General features: G+C 47.0%; 1 protein-coding gene across 2 annotated transcripts in view; it reads left to right on the forward strand.

The window, feature by feature from the left end:
* USO1 (USO1 vesicle transport factor) overlaps positions 1–21,740 on the forward strand; it is a 1,608,467-nt gene that overhangs the window by 807,599 nt on the left and 779,128 nt on the right. For both annotated transcript variants that reach the window (XM_069630579.1, XM_069630578.1), the window contains exon 13: positions 9,637–9,842. In XM_069630579.1, the coding sequence (XP_069486680.1) occupies positions 9,637–9,842 (206 nt within the window). The remainder of the gene's footprint in view (positions 1–9,636; positions 9,843–21,740) is intronic.

The raw sequence follows: 21,740 nt of genomic DNA on the forward strand, positions 1-21,740 counted from the left end.
CCACCACGACCCAGGATTGCTGAACCTGCAGGCCAGGCTCCTGCAGCACTAGAGTTCAGAGGGTGCGATATCCCGGCGGACTGCAAGGAGGTGCTTGCAAAGGCCAGGACATCCTTGACTCTCAAGTGCAATGGACACAAATGGAAGAGGTTCTCTGTCTGGTGCCGTGCACAGAAGAGTAACCCTCTGCGGATTACGGCCCCTCAAGTGCTGCCGTACTTGCTATCACTGGCCAAAGCGGGGCTGGCGCATGCCTCCATCAAGATCCATCTGGCGGGTATCTCCCGCTACACCAGAACTCCGGGGCGGTCATCTCTGTGGTCTAATCGCCTGGTGAAGGAGTTCATGAAACGACTGTTCCGCTCGTTCCCGCCGGTGAAGGCTCCGGCCCCGGCATGGGAGCTCAACGTGGTGCTGACCAGGCTCATGGGGCCGCCATTCGAGCCTCTGCATTCGGCACCGTTGAAGTTCCTGTCATGGAAGACAGCGTTTCTTGTGGCCATCACGTCCAATTATTGTAAAGCAATTTGAAACAAATACAGCTACGAGCGTTTGTATCATGCAGCCCAGCCTTGAATCAAGGCTGGGCTGCATGATTCCAATTGAATACTCTCGTAGCTGTATTCATTTCAAATTGCTTTACAATAATTGTAAAGCAATTTGAAACGAATACAGCTACGAGCGTTTGTATCCTGTAGCCCAGCCTTCAATCAAGGCTGGGCTGTGTGACACCAATTATGCACAAAATTGGGTGTTTAAATTTATGAAAGGCAAATGCCATTCGTCCTGTGCAATTTTGGTGGTTATGCAAAGCCAATTTAATGATATATGCATATTTCATCTTGATGTGCTAGTTTCTGATGACATCACATGCCATTGCATTTGTTGATGAGTCCCCCCACTTTAATTTGTAGGCTTGACCCCTGGTAGTGTTGTGATGTTTCATTTCTGTTTGTGGGTGTGTTAAGTCACCATGTGTGGGTGGCATAACCAAGGAATGATGACCACCCAAGAGAGTTCATTGTTTGGCTAGGTATCATGGGCTTGCAGTTACTGCCACTGCATTGCCCCTGTGTCTTGGGCCTCATGGATTCCTTCCATGGAGAAGTGTAGAGTTGTTCCCCCCTCTCTACTGGGGTCATAGGACAAGCGAAAAGCAAACCTATGGGCTTCAACCAGGGTTACACTTTTGAATTCAAGCCTATCTGTTTATTTGCTTTCCACTTGTCTGCTGGAAGTAGTGGCGCAGCACCATTTCCATGGAGCTGATCAGGCAATATCCCCCCTCCCCCACCACAATCCAAAATGTTAGGCTGTGGTGACTCGACCTGGCTGTCCTACCTCTGTAGGCCAGACAAAACACAACATTTTGTTCCTCACTAACAAAAGCCTTGCAATTACTTGGTTTTAGGCTAAAAAGATGTTAAATGATATATTTTTCAACATTAGAAAATGCCGCAAAAACGCAGTTGTGTGCCGCAATTTTTTTCTTTTTTGTGCCGCAAATTTTTCCATTTCATGCCGCAATTTTCTGGAGGGTCTGTACAAGAGTCACTACCTGAGGCAAGTGGGCTGCACACTTCCCCAGAAGTGGAATTTGTTAAGCCAGACCCAGGGGAACATGCCGAAACACCCTATAAAACCCTTATGGCAAGAATTATTGAATTTATGGGTTGGTCTGCGCCTTCCCCTGTTTTTCAACAGGATGACCTAACAGACATATTAGACAAAGGTCCACAGGAGGACCCTGTGGTCCCCTTCCATGCAGCCTTACAAAAGAAAATTACATCTAATTGGGAAACTCCTGAAGTTATCCCTGTCGGCCAAGTATAGGGTAGCGGCTGCTGACCCTGAATACTTATCAAAACACCCGACTCCAGAGAGCCTGGTGGTTCAAGCAGCAACTTCATCTAGTAGTAGGACCGCTTACCCTACTGTCCCACAGGATAGAGATGACAAGGTGTACAATTCTATGGCAAAGAAAGTCTTCTCTGCTTGTAGTATGGCGTTGAAGTCCATCAACGCCACCTGTACGCTCGCCAGGTCCAGTCACGCACTATTGGAGTGTACTTCATCAGCGGCTGACTGCATACCCGAAGGAGAAGAAAAGGAAGCCTTCCTTAACATTGTTAAAGATGGCAAAGATGCCATGTGCGAATCACTTCAAACTGGCATCGATTCCGCTGACAGTATCAGCAGGGCCATGGCGGCAAGTACAACAATCCGCAGGCATGCATGGTTGCGAAAGTCTGGCTTTGCTCCAGATGTACAGGCCAGTCTTTTGAATATGTCCTTTGACGGCTCTTCACAATTTGGAAAAAAGGCTGATGACCGTCTAGAAAAGTTAGACTTCTAAAGCAGCAGCAAAATCTTTAGGAGCTGCTATCCGCCAAACTCCTTTTCGCCCCTCAGGAACCTCTGGGAGAGGAAAGTCCTTTCGCTATTATTCCGCATACGGGAAAGGCAGAGGACAGCCGGCTCAAAGAGGCCAAAGGAGATCCACCCGAGGTGGACGGGTCAAAGGTACTAAGGCCGCAGCAGCAGCAGGTGCCTCTTTACCCTCGGCATCTGCATCAGCCGCCCCCAAACCACTCTGAAGCCTTTCCGCACAATACACCTGTAGGGGGCAGGTTAACTCACCATCTGACGGAATGGCAGGCTATTACGTCAGATGCTTGGGCATTGGAGACAGTTGCCCAGGGTTACTGCCTACCCTTTCTACACATCCCTCAGAGTCATCCACCGGGGAACAGCTCTCTAAAAGTTCCAGATTCGCTCCTCTTGCAGAAAATTATAGACCAGCTAGAGAAAGGTGCCATAGAACCGGTACCTGTAGCGGACAGGAACAAGGGCTGGTACTCCCCCTACTTTCTCATACCAAAGAAGGACAGAGGACTGAGACCCATCCTGGACTTACGAGAATTGAACAAGTTCCTCAGGAAGGACAAGTTCAATATGGTAACTCTCTCTCAGATCCTTGAGGCCCTCCAGCTCCAGGACTGGCTGGTATCTCTGGACCTTCAGGATGCTTATTTCCATGTGCCAATCCATCTAAAACACAGGGAATACCCGAGGTTCGCAATTGGCGACTCTCATTATCAATTTCGAGTTCTGCCATTTGGGCTGACCTCCGCCCCGAGGGTCTTCACCAAGCTGATGTCGGTAGTGGCGGCGAGTATAAGGAGGGAAGGGATCCACGTCTACCCTTACCTGGACGATTGGCTGATCAGGGGTATAGTTTCGGAAAAGGCCCAGGCCCAACTAGATTGTCTGCCACTTCCTTCACAAACTGGGCTTCTCCCTCAATTTAAAGAAGTCACAGATGATACCATCACAGAGACTCCAGTTCATTGGAGCGGTCCTGAACACTTCCCTGGGAAAAGCCTCGCCACCAGAGGTGAGGCCTCAAGATATTCTACAGATGGTCACCAAGTTTCAAAATGCCCAACGTCTCCCAGCCTTCGACTTTTTGAGGTTGCTAGGCCTCATGGCATCCTGCATCTTCCTTGTGCCAGAGGCTCGCCTGAGAATTAGATCTCTTCAGTGGGCACTGAGAAGTCAGTAGTCGCAATTCTCAGGGAGAATGACAGATCTCCGGATTCCAGATAAGGTAGCCCGCGACCTTCAATGGTGGGCCTATCCAGAGAACATCTTGAAAGGAGAACTGTTTTGGCAACCATGGCCGGAGATAACAGTAGTCACAGACGCCTCACTCACAGGGTGGGGAGCCCATGCCAACGACTTGACCATCAGCGGTCGTTGGTCTCCATCGGAGTCCAGACTACACATCAACCTATTGGAGCTGAGAGCGATCAGACTAGCACTGAAAGCTTTCCTGCCATCAGTAGAGGGCAGAAATGTCCTGATAATGACGGACAACACGGTGGCCATGCACTACCTCAACAAAAGAGGAGGCGTAGGATCACTGCCACTGTGTAGGAGGTGATACAGCTCTGGTTTTGGGCAATCCAAGAAGGAATCTCTCTATCGGCAGTCCACCTAGCCGGAGAGAAGAACTTGACAGCAGACGCTCTGAGCAGGCAGAGCACAGTCTCCCATGAGTGGGAGCTAGCTCAGGAAGCCCTTCAAGAGATCTTCACCCTTTGGGGAACCCCTCAGGTGGATCTGTTCGCCACAAGCACCAACAGGAAGTGCGATCTGTTCTGTTCAAGGGAATTTCCCCTGAGAGGAGCTCTAGGAGATGCGTTCGTAGTGGACTGGGAGTTTCCACTCCTTTACGCGTTCCCACCAGTCCCTGTTATTCCTCAAATGATCAGGAGGTTGAGAAGATTCCGGAAAACCATGATCCTAATTGCCCCGGATTGGGCCAGGAGAACGTGGTACCCGGACCTTCTAGATATGTCCACCTGCCCTCTCCGTCTTCCACTCAAAGAGAATCTTCTCTCGCAGAAGGGAGGTCAGGTTCTCCATCCAGACACCAGAACCCTCAACCTTCACGCTTGGCTTCTGAAAGGGTGAGGTACAAGGATTGGGATCTCCCTGATGACATCATGGAGGTGTTGCTTTCGGCCAGAAGGCCAGCAACAGTCTTTATACCGCTGCCGTTGGAACAAATTTTGCAGCTGGTGTAGGGAAGAGAATATCGACCCTTTTTCATGTGGTACACCAACGGTGTTATCGTTTCTACTCTACTTGGCAAACTCAGGCCTTCAAGTTGGCACTGTAAAAGGCTATCTCGCAGCGCTTTCTATCTTCAAGCGCACTGCGGAGGAACCATCGTATTTCAAACTTCCTCTAGTGGTACAATTTCTCAAGGGATTAACTAATGTTTATCCCCCAAAACCATTCCAGGTTCCCTTATGGGACTTAAATGTAGTCTAAAACTTCCTAATGGGCACTCCATTCGAACCACTTCACTCTTGTTCGCTGAGATTTCTCACGCTTAAAACTGTCCTATTGGTAGCACTAACATCTGCTAGGAGGGTGAGCGAGCTACAAGCTCTCTCCTGTAAACCCCCACATACAATTTTCCACAAAGACAAAGTTGTCCTACAGGTGAAGCCTAATTTCCTCCCAAAGGTGGTTTCTGAATTTCATATTACTCAGAAAATTACCTTACCTTCGTTCTACCCTCCTCCCCATCCGGGGAAAGAGGAGGAAAGGCTACATAGGCTGGACCCAAGGCGAGCTCTCAGCTTTTATATCAGCAGAATGGCTAGGATCAGGCAAGCAGACCAACTGTTTGTAGCATACACAGGTCACAAGTTGGGACTACCCATAACAAAACAAACCATCTCCAGGTGGATTATTTTGGCCATTCTGGAATGTTACAAACTGGCAAGGAAAGAGCCACCCCAAAAGCTCAGGGCTCATTCAACCAGGTATATTGCAGCCTCTTCGGCTCTCCAGAGAGGGGTACCGGTCCGAGACACATGTGCGGCTGCCACATGGTCATCCGCACATACATTCACAACATTTTACAATCTGGATTCCTCCACTACTCAAGAGACCAGATTTGGCAAGGCTGTATTACATTCAGTCCATCCCTAAAGGGATACATAACATTCTCACTCCCACCTCCAATTACATGCCACTGCTATGGGAGTCTATCAAAGATAAGGAATACGTCGGAGGACACAATCCCTTCGAAGAACAAGTTACTTCTTACCTTGTAACGTTCTTTCGACGGGATGTTCCTCCGACGTATTCCTTATCGCCCCTTCCATCCATCCCCGCAGTGATACTTCCCTTGTGGTTGCAGCTTACGCTCCTTCAAGGTCAATAACAAATTCAGGCATGACTTTTCTTATGCTACAAAACGGAACTGAGCAACGGACGCAGCGCGTGGCCATTTATGGGCATGGTGACGTTGGCGCCGATACAGTGGGCGTCGAGGGACATCGACTCGGCGGATGTCGACGCGCAGCGCCCTCTACAGAAAAAATTACTGAGGCCAGCAAGCTGGAAACGTGTTATCAAAGATAAGGAATATGTCGGAGGAACGTCCCTTCGAAAGAAAGTTACAAGGTAAGAAGTAACTTGTTCTTCTCCAACATGAGTCTGGCATGGATTCACATGCGAACCCTCCTTCCGACCACTCTGCGGCTCTTCTCTTGGTCCTACTGCCACTTTACGTGCTACCAAATCTGAAGATGGCTGCCAGAGGAGGGGCTTAGTTAGAGGGCAGTCATTGGCTGGGGGCAGTATGACCCAGATACCAGTGATTGGTTATTAGTAGAAAGACAGTTCAGAAACGAAACTGAAAATGATTTTTTCTTTACCGAGGATTCCCAGCCTGACGACGGGGAATATTCATGAGCATGTAAATCCATGCCAGACCTATGCCGGAGAACAACAGTTACAGGTAGTAGAGAAGTCGGTCAAATTAATCACCCTTACATTTGTTACATTATTGGAAAAGGTTACTGATAGGTCATTCCCCCTTGCCAGACACCTCTGTCCAACCCGTTTCACAGTCCTTCTCTACAGTGGATGGTATAATCTGTCACTGTGAATCGTAATCTCCGTAAGAGCTGTATCTCACGTTTTATAGCCTCTGTCACTATATTCAAATCAATGTGCATAGTGACCATGTTTTTTTGAACTGTGGCAAAACTCTACTCGCTCGATGTCCTTGGAATTTATTGCGTACAAATTCAGAATCTCAGTGAGTATAGCAGATCTATTGAGGACTAAACGTGCATCGTCCTTAAAAGTGCTTTCAATGATAAAGCTGCAACACAAGGCCCGTCAGACTTCCCAGCTGGAGTACCACTATGACTAGGCAAAGTCGCTTTTAAAACACCCACGTCGTTGTTACTAGAGCCATTAGCACCCCTAAGAATGCAATACATGTTGGGTTTATTCAATAACCAAGTGGCTTTTTGCTCAGTCACCTGATTCACGGTTAAAGTGCGCAATTTAGCATGCAAATAGTCTGCGTTAGTTAGTTACTTCTGGCAGTACCAAAGCCGAAGAGCACTTAGCGTTCCAGCCTTCCATGACCACCTTGTTGTATTTCTTCGCCGAACTACCAGTCTCCATTCCGGACACTAGGGCAGAATGCTCTACCCTACTAACAAACAAGATGCTCCCCTTAATGTGTTGGATACGTTAACTGCTTGTTGTGTGATGGGACTGTCGGAGGGTGGGGGGCGGGCGTGAGGGGGCAACGGTGGAATGTTAGTAGCCCACTGTTTGGGCTTGTTGGTACACATGTTTACTAAAATGCAAAAATAAAGTTTAATGTGTTGGATACTTTTCAAGTGAGAAAAAAAGTCGGTGAGTCTGAGATGGTGTAGACGTTTGCAGCAGATGAGGCTACTGCATCTGTCTACGCCGATACACATACTCTACATTTTGAGGTGCCAGCTTCACTTTCCATAACCACTGCAGGAAGCTGCAAAGTTTGCTGGTATTGGGTAACAGTAGTTGTCATTATTGCAGTCACTCGCGCCCCCTAATGTGGTGTTAATACTTTGTCTTCCGTCTATATCATTTTATTCTGTCTCATCCTCACTCTCCGAAAAGCTGCCAATTATCACCGTAACAGATTTTTCAGCGACAACCCGTACCTTTGGGGGGTTCGGTTTCATTTTTGCTATTGCGCCCTGCATCATTAAATTTTGCAGGAATTTTATGGGTGACTTTTTATTATTCTTATAGCCCCTACAGTTTTCATTTTTTTGCCCATGTGATTTTCGATGTTATTGCGCTTCTTACCTTTTTTGTGTAATGACACCGGAGCTGGAGAAGTGACCACTGCTGGGGGTTGGGGGGGAACAGGACAATCCCTTGATGCTGGCTGTGGAGGGCATTGTGCTGTTTCACCTTGCTTTTGAGTAAAAATCTTCAGTGCTTTAGAACATCTGAATGACTTGTGAAAGATCTGACATCCCAGAATACTGCAGCTGGTGTTTAGGAAAACAAAATGCCTTTAGCTCGGCTTCATTTGTTGCCCCAAGTGCAATTGGGTGCGTTTTGGACCTCCAATTTTATACTTTTTATATAAGGAGACAAACAAAATGCATGTAATTTAAAGCAATAAGCGCTTTCTCCGGGCTAGGGCTGTTTTCAACGTTGCTATGTGACAAAGATGTGGAAAGACATTTATATTGGTTTGGCCGATGTGTGGAAGCATAGGAGGTGATAGATATGTCCGCGTCAGCCCCATCCACCTCACTATCCATATATATTGGGGGTGATTGGAAACCATTTACATCACTCCTCATTGGATTAACCACCTGGTTTTCAAGTAAATGTTAATGCTAAAGGTATTTGTACTGCACACCGTCACCAATGCAATTGGTCCCCAGGCGCTCTGGTGGATCTGTAAACAAGAGGGTGGGGTGGGGTGGGGTACGGAAAAGAGGGAGTAGGAAAGTGAGAGGTGGTGTGCTGCTGGGAGCTTCTGTTCGGTTTTCACAGTGCACTGAGCTTTGGTGTGAATATCGCATCAATGCAAGACCTTGTGTGCTGTTGGTGCAGTTTATTTGCTGTTGTGGTGTTGTGAAGTGGGTGTGGTTTGCTGAGCAAGAAGATGGTTGCATGGATTTTCGGGTGAGTTTAGATATGCAGAGATTTGAGCATACGGTTAGTGGTTTATATATCTTAGTCCTTATAAATCTTGTTGTATGTGTCCAGTTGTCCTATCGGTAGAAATCATTTCTTCTTTACTGTCCGTCTAATTGTTATGGGTGATGTTGTGGCGTGTTCTCAGCTGTGTTGTTTTGAACTTGGTGTGATAGGAAGGGGTGTCTCTTGTCCCCCACTCTGGTATTTGTGCTGTAAATTAGCAGTCACCCACTCCGTTGTTAGCTATTTTCTGATGGTGGTCCATTGTTGCCTATATGTGATGTGCAGGCCAAGGTGTTATTGATATATTGTTGTTGTCTTTCCATCCTGATCTATCCTTATTCATACTAAGGTATTGTCCTATCATATCTATCTTTCATATTGGTAAGTTGATATGCCGTAGGTTCTTCTTCCTTAACTTCTGTTTATGGGCGATAGCTTAGGAGGATCGGTTTCTTCACTCAGCATTGTTTCAACTGTGTATTTGCCCCGTAGGCTTTTTTCTAGTTATGGGCTGAAAAGTTTCCTGAGTAGTAGGTGGTTTCTTGTGTTATGTATATCCTTTGGTAGCTTATTCCAAGTTTTTGGAGCGAGGTGAGAGAAATAAGATCCTCTGAATTTTCTTTTGTTGCAAGGTTTTACGTCCAAATGGATGTCGCTGCTCGATCTGAGCATCCTTTTTGGGCGATGTAGGTTTAATTTGTCTCTTCTTGCTTGCCTTCGTGCAGAATATTTTGCAGTGAACATATATTAGGCTATTTCTCTGCCTCCTCACTTCATTGGTCTTAAAAACTGTAGATTATCTAGCTACCGTGTGTACACCCTTTTTTACAAGTAGAAGGCACTGACCGTGCGCACACCCTTTTTTGTTAGTTGAAGTCACTGATCTGAGTGGCATACAGTGGGTGTTAATGGAATACAACATGGTTGCACATGCACCCAAGCACTCTGAGGTTGTTTTATATTGTGCAAAAAATGTTGTACCTTCCCTTCTATGGAGGATAATCCTCCAAGTTTAAAGGAAGTACTGTGCGTGACTAAGTGAATGAGTGTCAGTGCAGTTGTGTAATTAATGATAAACCATTCTTATTTGTTTTCTAGCAAACTCTGTGTCTGCTGGCCAGCTGCTCTGTGGAGGGCTCTTTTCTACTGACTCTCTCTCCAATTGGTGTGCTGCAGTGGCCCTTGCCCACGCCCTGCATGAAAATTCCACCCAGAAGGAGCAATTGCTGAGGGTACAACTAGCAACTAGCATTGGGAACCCCCCAGTGTCTCTGCTTCAGCAGTGTACCAACATACTTTCACAGGTACAAATTTACAGTTTAGATATGTGAAGTTACTCTTCTAAGATGAAATTTGACTTGAACTCTGTGTGTTAACATGCATGTGTGGCAAGGAAGACAATCTGGACTGGGTTGGATGATTGGATGTTGTGCTATAGGCTGTCAATATAACTACTTACAGAGTCCATCTTCCTGTACCACTGCTGACCAAATTAAAGTGTCATTGCTAACCTTTTGTTCCCCTTTCATTTGTCTCACAATTGCCTTGCATTTCAATTATAGGATCCTCCTCATTCATTACATTTGCACATCGATCTGCCCTTTACTATGTACCCCTTAGTTTATCCCATCATAAACGCCAATACCATCTTTCCTCATAACGTCAACTGCCCTTGTGTCAATATGTCGCTGGTAGATCAAACCCACCTGTCAGAATCTGATAGTATACCAGATTCTACAATGTTAGTGCCACTACCCTGCTTGGTTTCAAAAATAATTGAGCACTTAGTTGAGCTTCTGCAGGTCGGGTGTATATTTATTGAATACATTTTGCGTTGTTTGGAGGGTGGAAACTGCAGCACATGAGATGTACATTTCTTCTATGTTGGTAGCACTCTGCCTAATGCACAAACTGTGTCTGGTTTGACCACAAGTCCCTCTTTTTCTGTAACGTGTGAACACACTGGAGAGGCAGTTCGTCTTATTGATGTAAATGGTGATCTCTCCTATGTGGAAATACGGTTTTGGGTGGCCTTGAAGGTAAAAGCTGGTCCATTATTTCCAATAGTTCTCAAAGCCCACTTCTCTGTAGTAGCCAGCAATGTCTTCCTTTCAAACTTGTATGGTTTCTTGCTATACTCCTCATTGCTGTTTGTGCTACTCAAATTATCTCTTCAAATGGTTTCCTTCCTCCAAAGGATCCTCATGGACACTCCTGCATTGGTCAGGCTTTGGAATTTTTTTCAGCTACCAAGTGGTGCACTGATTGCCCCTGGACAGGGCCCAGAACATCTGGGCATGTCCATCTGTCCTTTCTGCTGCCTCCTGGAGAGGGTAGACCTATTCTCCCAATTAGAGGGCAGGATACTTCACCACAGCCTGGCCAACCTCAGCCTTCATGCTTTGAAGGCTGAGAGGCGGAGGTAGGAGGAGTGGGATTTTTCGGACAGATACTATGTCAATCTATGCCTGCAAGTGGCATATGCTTTGCCCTGGTGCCACAAGAAGGGTCTTGACTCCTTTGTCAGGTCTACATTGGACGTGTTTCTGATTTTTTGCTATGTTTCTAATTGGCACTGTTAAGGTGAACCTAGATGCTCTTTTTCAGTTTTTTCAAAAGGACGCATGGACAGAGCTCTTGCTTTTCCATCCATACTGCAATTTGTTTTGCCAGTATTGCCTAATGATTTACCTCCACACCAGTTTGGTGTATCTCCCTGCTGTTTGAATCTTTAACATTTCTCCTAGTGGCTCCATTTGAGCCTTTGCATTTGTATTCTTGGAGGTTGCTCACCCTTCAGGGCGGTCTTTCAGGTTGCTACCCCTAACCCCCATGAATTTGGTGAGTGAGCGCTTAGCTCTTTCTTAAGCCCACTTACATTGCCTTCTTCAAGGGGAAGGTGAACTGGCGGGTGAACCAATCGTTCCTAGGTATGTGCCAGACATTCAGCAAATAAAATGTGGACTTTCGGACTTTCATCTTTCCCAGAAGATTCATCTTTAGGTCTTCTACCCTGTGACTCCTCCATCTTCGGAGAAGAGGTTTAATGGAGGGTTCAAAAGGGCTGTCGGCTACTATTTTTCTTGGGCAACAGATAGCAGGAAAGGTGACCAGTAGTTAGTCATTTTTACTGCTGTTCAGACCGGTAGGGCTTTTACCAAGGTGACCTTGTCCTGGAGCACCAGCTTTTGCATTGCTAATGTATTCATCCCCTCATCTTAAATGTATCTTCAAAGTGTCCGCTGTTTTCGGAAACATAGCAGCCACCATGGAGCGTAATGCTGCTCAACATATGCTCCACACAGCGCCCAGGACATGAGACACCTCAGTTTCTTTTTCCATTCACTCAGTTTGCTGCATCAGGGGTTATTAATTGTGTCATGCCTAATCCCCGAAATGCCTTTTGCTTCAAGCCCTGTAGGGATTGCATGAGGCCGAAGACTGCAGCTTTTGTCTATGCACTCCAAGGCACTTTGGCACTTGCTTCTAAACTTTACACTTTCTGCTACGAAGGTGGGAAACTGGCTCTGTACAAATCACCTGTTTTGGATCCTTCGGCCAAGAAGGCAGAGGTGCCCGAGAGAACACACATAATCATGTCACGGGTGGGATGTGGGGGGTGGTAGTCGAGAGAGGGAAGAAAATTACCTCCATTTTAGAGGGGTTAAGATGAAAGAAATATAAAGACATCCAAGATTGGATGGAGAGGAAACGGGCCCAATGAGATAAGTGAATAGAGTTAAAAAATAATAGAAAGACTAGTCATCAGTATAAAGATGGTAGGAGAATCCATGTGCAGTGGTAACAGCCCCAACAGGGGAGAAGCATCTATGGAGAAAAGGAGCGGACCAAGCACAGAACAAAACCTTGGGGGGCTGTGATGAATCCTATAGAGCCTAAAGTCTCCTCCCATGTGGCCAGGGGAAAGCAGTCGATACCTGATCCTGCCCCTGGGAGCGGTAGTATGAGGATCGATCACATAAGGGGAGTTGGCTGTTGGGGAGATGTCAGGACTCCATTAGGTGAGACACAATATTCTCCCTTTCTCTGCGAGGAAGATCCTATAGTTCCAGAGTTCCTGATGACATGTTGCCTTAAAACCTCTCCTTGTTAGACATCCTAGAAGGAATGCCATTCATACTTCATGTGTGCCTAACACCAGCATAACATCTTCTGTCTCTGTTTCTGATTTAAACACAAATGTAAAACTATGTAACATTAAATGGTTAGAGCCATTTGTGGACTCTAACTCCCATAAGCCTCAAGGACTGAGATGAGGACAAAGGAGTCAATATGGAACGAAAGGAACATCGAACTCAACGTACGGACTAGTTATACTAGCAATCAGCTGCGTGGGGCATTTAAACTTGATGAACATCTTCAGTGGAGGAGAATGAGAGCTGCAGAGCAGGTGGAGCCTGAAGCGTGACCCACAGAAGGAGAGGCACAGAGACAAGCTGTGCTGATAGAGCAACATGCTTGCAGGCAGCTACCCGGAGACCTGCTTCACAGTTTAAACAGGAGACAGGTGAAAGTACAGCGGGAGGACCGGTGGAAGGCCGACAGCTGCTGCGTTGCTGTAGAGTGCGCAGTCTTGTGAGTGCGAGGAGTGGTGGAGCCCACGTGGAAACCGGAGGAGCATCTCCATGACCAGGGAAGCCGTCCCCAAGACAGAGCTATACGTTGCACCGGTGAGTCGGCCCAGTGAAGTCTGAGGTCCCGGTATGTGTCAGCAAGCGTACAAACAATTGCATAGTCATTTTGAATACCGGCTAGATAGAGTGGAAAGGCAAAGATTGTACAAGTCCCCTTATTTGAAATGCCAATTTGGGGTAAGTTGGAACAAACATTACACCAGCAAAGGATATTTCTGAGGAAGTTAAAAGGCAAAGGTTGTACAAATCTCCTTATATGTAATGTCAGTTTAGGGAAAATTAGAACAAGCATTGCCACAAGCCAAGAGATACTAGTGAAGAGGTTGAGAGAAAGAACTTGAACACATCTCCATATATGAAATGTCAAGATGGTGGAAGTTGGAATAAGTAGTACTTGAAGTCAAAAGGTATAAACAGCGAAGGGGTGCAACTGTTATACTTGGAATGAGTGAACATTGTAGAAAGACCTGGTGAACAAAACACATCAGGCAGCGAACCCTTTTTGGAGAAAGATACCTGGCAGGCAAGTACACCAGGGGATCTGGCAGATCCAGAAAGTGGAGGGGGGAGGGGAGATTCCTGGCGGGAGTATACCAGGGAATCCATAAAGCCTATGAAAGAAAGACTCTGTGAAGGATACCTGGCAGGGGAGTACACCAGGAAACCATTTTCAGAACAGTAGTGTAAAGGACATGTTTACCATTATGTCATTTGTGAAACAGTTGTGAAAAATAGACACTTTCCCATCTTTTAAAGCTGAAGAGACTTCTTTTGATATTTTCAAAAACAGTGTTGTGAGAAAAGACGTTTCTACTATTTCCAAGGAATCATTGTTTGGGAAAAGACACTTTTTGCCATCCTTAAGAAAGTGCTTTACGAAAGAGACATTTCAGCCATCCTTTAAAAACCCAGACTTTAAGAAAGACACTGTGGTTATCCTACCTGAAACAATCATGGGGAAGGGGAACCCCTCCTGAATTCAATGATTATTTGTTGAACTTTCATTGTAAGGTGGTGTCCATGACCCATGACTGCAGGTTACAAGTGGGCTCACAGTTCTGCAAAACGGGAGTGGGGTAGAACACTTAGGGGCCAGGGAATGCAGCAAAGTAAGGGTGGGTCAGGGTGAATGAGAGTAGGTGGAGGGTGGTGTGACCGGGCGGCCAAACCAAGCTGCAGCAGCAGTAAAGTGAGGACAGCTGAAATGCCAGGTGTGACTAATGAGCGTGTTTTTTTTATTTCCTTCTGTGTATTGGCGGGGAGAGAACAGAGGGAGACTGACGTAGAATCAGGAGAGGAGGCGGTCGATGGGGCTGCTGACGGCAAGGAGCCATTTGTGTGGGCTTATTAGCCCGAGAGCAAAAACAGGAGACCCTGAAGGGCAGGGGGAGTGGGTGCAGCCGTAGCTCTGAAGATTACAGGCAGAGCCGGATAACCGCCTTGCACAGTTCCAGCGGTGTGATAGAAAGCAGAGGACAGTTCACAGCGGGCAGCTTGGCTTGAGGAACGCAGCCTGCTGAATAACTGGATTCCAGCAGTAGACCCGAAATATGCTGATGTGGGAAACACTTTGGCCTGGAAAGAAGACACTATACACAGCTTTAATTTGGGAATCCGACTATTGTGGGGATTTCGATAAAAATAAAAAAAACTTACAACGCCGCCAACGAGGGAGAACAGCACAGGTTAAGGCGGGTTAACTTTGTGAATTTATGATCTTCCTGAGGAAAAGGAGACTAAAATAGACAACCAGCATACCGGATTACCACCCATGGGTGAGACCATTCCAGGTCCTTGTCAGGATTCAAGTGTGCTGGGAACAGACAGCAGACTCTCGGGGAAGAACATTATATGGTAATCACATCTTTGGTGAGACCGGAGTCTTGTTTTGGTGAAATATGTGTTCTGTTTAATAAAACACCCTCAACCTGACCTACATCGTCCTTGGTGTTATTTACTATAGGAGGTAGACCATATACCAGGGGTTCATCCTACTAATCGCAAGGATATAGGAGATCCTACCAAGGATATCGGAGGTCAAAAGACTGTAGGCAAACTCAGAGGCGTAAGCAAACTCCGGTCTCCCAGAGAGGTCGGCAAGGAAAGCAGCAGCAGTAATGACTGTTACCCTAGACAAAAGCAGGTGAGGAAGGGGCATGCACAGTATGTCCAAAACTGGAAACACCTAACATCAGACAGGTGGGTGCTGGAGGCAGTAACCAATGGACATCTACTGGAATTTACAGGTCTTCCACCCCCTCCCCCACCCCCTGAAATCCCGCCGAATAATCACACACCTGTGCACTTAAACTTGTTACTACAGGAGTCACAGCAAATGTAACAAAAAGCTATAGAAAAGGTTCCAAGGCACAGAGGGCACAGGGTTTACTCCCGATATTTTGTCATTCGAAGACCCAGAAGGCAAATGGCGACCCATTTTAGGTCTGCGCAAACTGAACAGGTTCATAAAGAAGCAAAACTTCACCATAAAACTGCAGTAGGTCATAAAGGCAGCGCAGCCTCACACCTTTCTGCTGTCCCCAGCCCTCCAGGACGCATACTTCCACATACCAATTCACTCAAGGCACAGGCATTATTTGCGCTTCGTAGTACAAGGTACCCATTGCCAATTTCGAGTGTTGCCATGCAGCCCAAAGGTGGCCACCTGCACGTTCACTAAGTGTCTTGCTCTGATAGCCGCCAGCCTGTGCAGGGAGGGCCACCATGTCTACCCCTATTTGGACGACTGGTTGGTGCAATTACACACACTGGCCGGGCCACAGCGCTCCTCATCGCAAACAGTGCAGCGTCGCCAAGACTTGTGATTTTCCATAAATTGCAAGAAGTCCTTGCTTCTGTCATCCAAAACATTTGTTTTTCTTTGGGCAGAATTCTTTTCCGAAGAGCCGAAGGTACGTCTGTCAACAGGAAGAGTGGACACATTTGTCTCTCTGATCCCAACCTTCAGTCCAGGACGATCGCTAACTGGGCGCTACTGCATGCGGCTTCTGGAAACTATGGCGTAGTGTATCCCGCTGATGCCAAACTGCATGCTCCATATGAGGCTACTGCAGGAATTCATCTCATCAAATTGGCTCCAAATTTCAGTAACGTGGAGAGACAAAGTACAGGTCTCAGCTAAACTGACCCAGAAATGTTAGTGATGGGCAAACAGACCCAATATCACAAAAGACAATCCTTTTCAGGATCCACCATATCACAAGACTGTCAACACTGTCCAACTATTGGTCTGGAGAGCCGACATTGACCAGTTACATCGGAGGAATGTGGACCGAATGACTCCGAACTGGTCACACCAAACGTGGTATTTGAATGGATTGTGTCCTCCCACGTATTCCTGATCTTTGATATTCGTATCACCTGCTTTGCTGCATAGGAAAATATTGTTGCACACCAGAGGGCGCTGTGCTCGATGTCCTGGCGTCTATGTCCCTCGAGGGCTGCTGTAGAGCGTCAGTCATCCGCAGTACAAATAGCCCGAGCCGCGCCTGTTGGTTTCAGTTCAGTTTTTCCGAAAGCTTTTGCTTCGAGTGTTTGAAACAGCGCTTCAGTTTTCGTCAAGATGTCTTCATCTTCTAATCCTTTGACCCCAAAAACTGGCTTAAAAAACACAAGCATTGTGGGAGGAAAATGTCCATGACTGATCCCCATCGCGTCTGCCTGGGTTCCGAACATCGGACTGATGACTGCGGGTCCTGTCAAGCCATGAAAGGAAAAGCTCTCAAGGAACGCTGGGGTGAATTGGCGGTGGGGAGGGAAACTTCGTAGCCTTCTTCAAAGAGGAATATAGACTCACGGAGTCTAGGGACATGTCCCGACGTAAATCGAAGAAGTCTTGATCGAGGAGTCGGTCGAGAAAATCTTTGTCGTCTTCATCAAAGAAGGCGAAGAAGTGACGTCACTTATCTCCCTCTTATTCTTCTTCTTCTGACTCTACAAGGGATATCACTTGTCCAACTAAACATGATTCCACTAGAAAATGGGAGGGTTTCAGAGCCTCAATGATGCAAATCTTCGAGAATGCAGCCCGAAACTCTCAAAGAAGTCAGGCGAAGATCATGCCCCAGTTCATTCTTTGGATGGCAGAGGAAGGTCAGAGACTACTAAACGCTCTAAATCCAGCGAGAAATCGTCGAGGGTACCGCCTAGCGAACCTTCTCCGATACCTCAGAAAAAGAGCAAGTCGACAAGCCCATCGGTGAATAAATCGAAGGCAACACCGGACAAAATGGCATTGGGTTCCAAACCTTCGACACCAGTGTCGAAGGTTTCGTCAACACCAGTGTCGAAGGTTTTGTCGACCCCATTCTCGATAACACCTTTGTCTAAGGCACCTTCGACTTTATCGAAGCCAGCCGTCGACAACATTGACGCTTCTGTTGAAGACCGTGTCAATTCCTGTAGTGTCATCGACGCCATTGGCGAAACCAATGCCAATGCCTTCATGGCCTCAACCCACGGGTAAGATTAATACCCATTTGCCAAGGAAAGGCTTTTTCAAGTCTGAATTCTATTTGAGGAGGGGCAATCCTCTGAGAATGATTCTTCCCCATTTGGGCTGAAATATCGATCAAAGAACGCTCCTGAGGAGCTGATTGACCAAGAATCGAAGATGTCTGATCTTTGACTGCCTCCATTCAGCTAGTGGCCTAGACACTTCGCCTGAACTGGAGTTTGAAAAACCTGATCCAACTGGTCACGCTGATTCAGCATACAGGAATATTATTAATAGGGTTGGGGGAGTTCATGGGCTGGAGCAGAAATTCTCCTACCTATGAACAAGATGACATGACAGATATTCTGAACCAGGGTCTTCGGAAGGATCCAATACTACCTTTTCATGCAGCCCTTCAAGGGACGGTCATGTCAAACTGGAAGACTCCAGAGTTTGAACCTGCAGTAAACAAACATTTTACCCGAAAATATAGACCTTCATCCATTGATCCAGATCATTTGACTAAGCACCCTACACCTGAAAGCTTAGTGGTCCAAGCAGCTACGTCCACCAGACAGTCTGCTTATCCTTCTATTCCCCCGGATAGGGTTGACAAGAGTATTGATTCCTGGGCACACAAGATCTTTTCTTCGAGCAGTATGGCTTGAAAATCAACCAATGCTACTTGTACCCTTTTGAGGTTTACCTACACCCTGTGGGACTGTTAGCATGGCGGCTCAGCACATTCTGGAAGGCGAGGAGCGAGACAGCTTCCTGGCTATTGTAAAGGATTGAAAGGAGGCAATGGGGAAATGTCTCCAGTCAGGACTGGACACTGCTGACAGCATCAGCCGGTCAATGGCTTCTAGCACCATGCTACGCAGGTTTGCGTGGCTGAGAAAGTCGGGCTTTGCACCGGATGTGCAGGCCAGGCTACTCAATATGCCCTTTGACGGCTTAAGGTTGTTCGGCAGCAAGGCGGATGAGAGTCTAGAGAAGCGGCAGACCTCTAAGGCAGCGGCTAAGTCACTTAGCGCCTCCATACGTCAACACCAGCAACACTCCTACTCAGGCTCATCTTCCTGGAGGGGTCGTCCTTTTTGTTTCTATTCCTCATTTGAAAGGGGAAGAGGACCGGCTAGTCAAAGAGGACAAAATAGATTCCCTCGTGGTGGACGAGGAAAGGGTGCTAGATCAGCCCCAGCAGCGGCAACTGTCCCCTCAGCCGCTGCTGCAGTCGCCTCTAAGCTACTCTGAGGTCTCTACCCACAAGTCCCCAGTGGGAGGCAGAATCTCTCAGCATCTGAACGAATGGCAGGGCATTACTTCAGATGCTTGGGCACTGGAAACGGTAGCCCAGGGTTACTGCCTTTCTTTCCAGAAAAGGCCTCAGGATCATCCACCGGTATACAACTCTGTCAAAATTCCAGATCCGCTCATTGTGCAGGAAATTTGAACCCTGCAAGAGAAAGGTGCAATAGAACATGTACCTGTAGCGGAGAGGAACAAGGGTTGGTATTCCCCTTACTTTCTCATTCCCAAAAAGGACGGAGGATTGAGACCCATCTTGGACTTAAGAAATGTGAACAAATTCCTCAGGAAGGACAAGTTCAAGATGGTAACCCTTTCTCAGATCCTTCAGGCTCTCCAACGCCAAGACTGGTTGATATCATTGGACCTTCAGGATGCTTACTTTCATGCGCCAATCCATCTCAAGCACAAAGTACCCGAGGTTCGCGGTTGGCAGTTCTCATTTTCAATTTAGAGTTCTGCCATTTCGGCTGACCTCCGCCACAAGGTTTTTCACCAAACTGATGATGGTAGTGGCAGCAAGTCTTAGGAGAGGGGGGATTCACGTCTACCCCTACGTGGACGAATGGTTAATCGGGGCCCATTCACCTGAACAGGCCCAGGGGCATCGGAGGATTACCTGCCACTTCCTACACAGACTGGGCTTCTCCCTCAATTACAGGAAGTCTCATATGATACCATTCCAAAGACTCCTATTCATTGGAGCAGTCCTGCATACTTTCTCAGGGAGAGCCTCGCCTCCCGAGGTGAGAGCTCAGCACATTCTGCAGATGTTAACAAAGTTCCAGTATGCCCAGTATCTGCCGGTCTTCATTTCGGCCTCATGGCATGCTGCATTTTTCTGGTGCCAGAGGCCAGATTGAGAATGAGATCCCTTCAGTGGGCCCTCAGGACTCGGTGGTCCCAATTTTCGGGGAATGTGTCAGATCTTTTGCAGGTTCCAACCAGAGTGGCTCAAAATCTGCTATGGTGGGCTTGCAAGGACTATATTCTCAAGGGAGAATCATTTTGGCAACCATGACCGGAGATAACAGTAGTGACGGACGCCTAACTCACATGGTGGGGAGCTCATACCAACGATCTGACAATTAGCAGTCGTTGGTCTACATCTGAGCCCAATCTACACATCAACCTTTTGGAGCTGAGGACAATCAGACTTGTGTTGAAGGCCTTTCTGCTCTCTGTACGGGGAAAGAATGTCCTGATAATGATGGACAACACAGTGGCCATGTACCATCTCAGCACGAGGGGAGCCGTAGGGTCACTACCACTGAGGCAATGCAGTTTTGGCCAATACAAGAAGGAATCTCTCTATCCGCAGTTCACCTAACCGGAGAGAAGAACACAGCGACGGACGCTCTGAGCAGGCAGAGCACAGTCTCCCACAAGTGGGAACTAGCACAAAGTCCTTCAAGAGATAGTCACCCTTTGGGGAACCCCTCAAGTATATCTGTTCGTGACCGAGGTCGATCGGAAGTGTGATCAGTAGTGCTCAAAGGAATGTCCTCCAAGAGGAGCTCTAGGGGACGCGTTCGTAATGGACTGTGAATTTCCACTCTTGTATGCGTTTCCTCCAGTCCCTGTGATTCCTCATGTTATCAAGAGGTTGAGAAAGTTCAGGAAAACCATGATCCTAAATGCCCCGGACTGGGCCAGGAGGACGGGACCTTCTGGACATGTCAATCTGCCCTACAATATGTCTTCCGCAAAGAGGACCTTCTCTCGCAAGAGGAAGGTCAGTTCTCCATCCAGAGGTCAAGACACACAGCCTTCACACATGGTTTCTGAGAGGCTTAGATATAAGGATTGGGACCTCCTGGACTACGTAATGGAGATTTTGCTTTCGGCCAGAAGGCCAGCAACAAAATCTTTGTACTGGTGTAGTTGGAAAAGGTTCAGTAACTGGTGCAGGGATAAGAATGTTGATCCATTCCTATGTGGCACACCTATCATTTAGCCAATCCGGGGCTTCAGATTGGTACAATAAAAGCGGTGCTTTCTATCTTTAAGCGCTACTCTGAAGAAGTGTCTTATTTCAAGATACCATTGATTGTAAAATGTTTGAAGGGTCTCACTAACGTGTACCCACCAGTCCCATTCCATATCCCTGTTTGGGATCTAAATTAAGTATTAAAATTCCTTACATGCATTCCTTTTGAGCCTTTGCACTCTTATCCTCCAAGGCACCTCACATTGAAAAGAGTCCTACTAGTGGCTATTACATCAGTCCGCAGGGTGACTGAGTTACAGGCTCTCTCTTGTAAGCCTCCTCACACCATTTTACATTAAGATAAAGTAATACTCAAAGTCTAACCTTCATTCCTACCCAGGGTAGTCTCTGACTTTCATTTGTCTCAAAAAATTACTTTGCCATCTTTCTAACCTCCCCCTCATGCAGGTAAGGAGGAAGAAAGGCTTCACAGGCTGGACCCAAAAAGGGCGCTCAGCTTTTATATTTCTAGACTTGAAAAGGTTCGACAAAGTGAGCATCTTTTCATTGTATATACTGGCCACAAATTGGGCCTGGCAGTAACAAAACAAACCTTATCTAGATGGATAATTTTGACACTCGGAGAATGTTACAAACTGGCAGGTAAAGAACCTCGAGATGGGCTAAGAGCTCATTCCATTAGGGGTATGGCAACTTTGACAGCTCTTCAAAGGGATGTCCCGGTGCCGGATATCTGTGCAGCAGCCACCTGGTAGTCTATGCATACATTTGTGAAACATTACTGTCACCCCAAGGAGGTCTTTTTGCTAAGGCCGTTCTTCATATGGTC

This window comes from Ambystoma mexicanum, chromosome 6q (genome assembly GCF_040938575.1).
Source record: "Ambystoma mexicanum isolate Mex_15411 chromosome 6q, UKY_AmexF1_1, whole genome shotgun sequence".
In the NCBI taxonomy this organism is placed as follows: domain Eukaryota; kingdom Metazoa; phylum Chordata; class Amphibia; order Caudata; family Ambystomatidae; genus Ambystoma; species Ambystoma mexicanum.